The 4,456-nt window shown below is 36.2% G+C and overlaps 1 protein-coding gene across 1 annotated transcript; it reads right to left on the bottom strand.

Annotated features, from left to right (window-relative positions):
- Positions 1–483: 483 nt before the first annotated feature.
- On the bottom strand, positions 484–1,389 carry LOC107745226 (C3a anaphylatoxin chemotactic receptor-like). The gene has a single exon (XM_016559080.1). It carries the CDS (start codon positions 1,342–1,344, stop codon positions 484–486), a length of 861 nt encoding a protein of 286 aa, XP_016414566.1. The 5' UTR covers positions 1,345–1,389.
- Between the last annotated feature and the right edge of the window lie 3,067 nt (positions 1,390–4,456).

Raw genomic sequence — 4,456 nt, 5'->3', positions numbered from 1 at the left:
ACCCCTACCCATAATTTCTACCAAAAATCAGAGGGAAATGATAGTTGAATAACAAGGGTGCAGAAGCACCTAACATTGCTGTAAGCCTAAAACAGACATGTCCTGTAAATTTATCCCTCAAATCTGATTGGTTGATTGGGATGTTGATCCAGGAACACATTGTACTTGGTGAAATCACGTTCACCATGAAATTACTAGAAATTTCAGTTTTTCGGTGTAAAAGGGCCCATCAATTCTAACTGTATGTGTTTTGCATATGGGAAAAAGAAGCCATAAAATGTATGATGTGAGATAATGTTGCATTAAAATTTAGAAAAGTTTCTAAAACATTTTCCCCCAAAATAGAACAAACGGAGTCATTTATTCAACTTTTCCACTCGTATAATGCAGTTTATGGCTGTATATTTTGTTCAACCTCATTTGTAAGTCATAAAAACGCGGCTATCAAGGTAAGAAATAGGAGTCATAAATGTCTAGATAATTTTAATGGCTTGGTTTTTCATCCTGGCAGCTGTCAAGCATAGAGATAGCGATGTCTTTTGTTTGCTTTGAGACTTTGAAGTCCTGATGATCCTCAGCAAAAGCCATCTCCAGCGCCAGCAGCAGAGACTGTTTGAGCTGCTTCTTATACTCATCACACATGAACACATAGAGAATGGGGTTCAGACAGCTGTTTAGAAAAGCCAGGCAGTTCACTACAGCTTCTGTTTTTAATAAAACCGCCTTAGCAGACTCACTCCACTGATTCTCCTTTGCACTTATGTAATAAAACTCGTGGATATGATAAGGAAGCCAGCATATGAAAAAGGCCAGGACCACAGCTATAATGACCCGGTAAGACCTGAGCTGCTTCCTCTTTTTGAGGCTTTTGACTCGCATGCCGATAGTTATATATGAAGATGCAATGACCAGGAAGGGGATGAGGAAGCCCACTATGAACCTATATGTGACCAAAGACTTGTAGGATTGCATAGAAGTTGGATAGTTACACATTACTTCAGGCTCTGCTGTTGAGTAATTGATGACTGCGGGGATGCTGCAGCCGATGGATAAAACCCACACAATCTTGCAGATGATTCTAGCTTTGAACAGGGTTCGATTATTCCGACTCCACACAACCATCCATGTGCACAGGCATCGGTCCAGACTGATAGTCGTCAGCAGAAAAATGCTGGCAAACATGTTTAAGTAAATCATGAATTGGAGAAACTTCCACTTGAAGTCACCAAAGTGCCAAGCCATCTTGCATAAGGCTAAAATGAAACTTATGATCAGAGTTAAGGAGAAGATGAAGTCTGCAATTGCCAAGTTGAGGAACCAAATGGAGTTGACTGTTGTCTTCATTTTGTAGCCGGTCACAAATATGACGAGCCCATTTCCGATGAGACCTACGGCAGAGATTGCCAAGTAAATGCATATTTTGAAGACGTTAATGCCCGAAAAGTCCTCGGCCTGCACAGTAGAATTGTCTGTAGTGAATCTGGTCACATTTTGAGGTCCAAAAGTAGTGACTGTTACTCAGAAACAAGAGAAAATACAATAAGTGTTGGTCTCTGGAATCTGAATATTTCTTATGGTACATTTCACATGCAACAAATTTTTCTACGCCAGGACAACATGCAATATGAAGCATAGTTTCACATTCTCACTTCATATTTAACTTTCTTTCTTTCTTTTCTTCCTTCTTTCTTTTATTTGTTTATTTTTAAAGAAGAATTCCACCATTTTCATCTAAAAGTGAGCATTTTAACCAAATTTCAGATAACTATAGTTTTACAATAGTTCTGTGATGGAATTTTAAACATTTCTGAAATAAAAATGTATTTACTTTAAGTACATACATTTAAATAATATTTTCACTCTTTTTGCAATTGGAAAAAAATAAAAACATGACATTTTGAAAATTAAAATTGTGCCATTTACCTACATTTTGTTGTTCATATTAAATGTTGTATGAAGATTTCATTTTGTGTAGTTAATTATAGTGTGGAAAATACATTTTTAGTAATTTAATTATGATGGATTTTCTTATTTTGAAGTGAAAGGTCTGGGTCTGAGACAGTAATGTACAAAAGGCAATAAGCAAAGCAAACAAATAAGTAAAAAATATATAAATATAAAAACAAATGAAAGCAACCTTCATAAAACAAAACAAAATACAAATACAAAAGCTAAAACCAACCACTAGGACACTGTCTGCAGTTAAGGACACACCTTTATATGAAAAATAATTTGTGAAATCTTTCTAAATTGATATTTTCACCAAGTTACAGAGAGTGTAAAATAACATTATTTCAGCAGGCACCAATCATACATAAAATACACAAATTAGACTCTTACCAATTTTCTTCAGTCTGTGTTGAAACCCATAAAACCTCTTTGCATGTTCTCTTTTCAGTTGACAGTGAACAGCTAATGATAAATTCCCCTTTACTTATGAAAGAGTGATGTTGGGATGGAGTAAAAAGAGAAATATGCTTCTACAGAAATCTATTTGTGCAATTATAAGTTCTATTTCTGCTATCTGAACTCCCACCAATGAATCACGAATGCAGAGAGAGTGTTACCTAGGTGACACGTTATCGGAAAACCATTACAGAGATAGGAACATTAGGAGTGGCCAAATCAACAGTTTGGTACATTCTGAGAAAAAAAAAAAAGAACGCACTAGTGAGCTCAGCAACATAAAAAGGCCTGGATGTCCACGGAGGACAACAGTGGTGGATGATCAGAGGATCCTCTCCATGGTAAAGGAAACTCTTTCACAACATCCAGCCAAGTGAAGAACACTCTCCAGGAGGCAGCTGTGTCACTGTCAAAGTCTACAATCAAGAGAAGACTTCACGAGAGCAAATACAGAGGGTTCACCACAAGGTGCAAACAAGGCCAGATTATACTTTGCCAAAAAACATCTAAAAAAGCCTGACCACTTCTGGAAAAGCATTCATTGGATGGATGAAATTAAGATCAACTTGTACCAGAATGACGGGAAGAAAAAAGTATGGAGAAGGCTTGGAACAGCTCATGATCCAAAGCATACAACATCATCTGTGAAACATGGTGGAGCAGTGTGATGGCATGAGCATGCATGGCTTCCAGTGGCACTGGGTTACTGGTGTTTATTGATGACATGACAGAAGACAGAAGCTGCTGGATGAATTCTGAAGTGTATAGGGATATACTCTCTTCCCAGATTCAGTCAAATGGAGCAAAGTTGATTGGGCGGCACTTCATAGTACAAATGGATGATGATCCAAATCACACAGCAAAAACAACCCAGGAGTTTTTGAAGGTAAAAAAGTGCAATATTCTGCAATGGTCAAGTCAATTTCCTGATCTTAACCTGATTGAGCAAGCATTTCACTTGCTGAAGACAAAACTAAAGGCAGAAAGACCCACAAACAAACAACAACTGAAGTCAGCTGCAGTAAAGGTCTGGCAAAGCATCACAAAGGAGGAAACCCAGTCTCCAGTGATGTTCATGAGTTGCAGACTTGAGGCAGTCATTGCCTGCAAATGATTCTCAAAAAATATATTAAAAAAATGAACATTTTATTTATGATTATATTTATTTGTCCAACTACATTTGAGCCCCTGAAAATGGGGGGACTGTGTATAAAAATGGTTGTAATTCCTAATCATTTTATGGTATATTTTTGTTCATCTTGATGGCATACAGAGTCGAAATTATGAAAATTGTGTCAGTGTCCAAATATAAATGGACCTGACTGTATGTATGTATGTACAGGTACATCTAAAAAAATTAGAATATCATGAAAAAGGTCAATAATTTTCTGAGACACTGAATTTTGGGTTTTCATTATCTGTAAGCCATATAATCATCAAAATTTCAAGAAATAAAGGCTTGAAATATTTCACTCTATGTGTAATGAATCCATATAATATATGGGTTTCACTTTCTGAAATGAGTGACAAAAAATATTGACCTTTTTCATGATATTCAAATTTTTTGAGATGTACCTGTATGACTCTTGACCATTTTCTGTATGTCTTCAGTCTGTGTTGAAGCCCATAAAACATCTATTCAGTTTTTCATTTGACAGTAAACAACTGATGATAAATTCCCCTTTACTTATTAAAGAGTGATGGTGGGAAGGAGTAGAAAAGAAATATGCTTCTACAGAAATCTATTTTCATTGATTATGTGCAATGTTAATTTCTATTTCTGCAATCTGAAATTCCACCAACTAATCCTAAATGCAAAGAGAAGTGTGTTCCCTACAAGATGACACGTTATCGGAAGATACTACTATGCTGTGACATGGGACAGCCAAGGAGAAACTTTCACTGTACAGGTAAAATCCAGAGATTTATTTTTGGGACACTGACTTCATTGGTCACAAATCTGTACATACACATTTGACACACTTTTAGTTACAACACAATAATTCAATAATTGGTCAATAATTGTAAGACAATAAGCTACTTTAGCTAC

Source organism: Sinocyclocheilus rhinocerous, unplaced genomic scaffold, assembly GCF_001515625.1.
Source record: "Sinocyclocheilus rhinocerous isolate Xijiao unplaced genomic scaffold, SAMN03320098_v1.1 scaffold257, whole genome shotgun sequence".
Lineage (NCBI taxonomy): Eukaryota > Metazoa > Chordata > Actinopteri > Cypriniformes > Cyprinidae > Sinocyclocheilus > Sinocyclocheilus rhinocerous.
The sequence above is the reverse complement of the archived record's forward strand: the minus strand, read 5'-3'. Positions and strand labels throughout refer to the sequence as shown.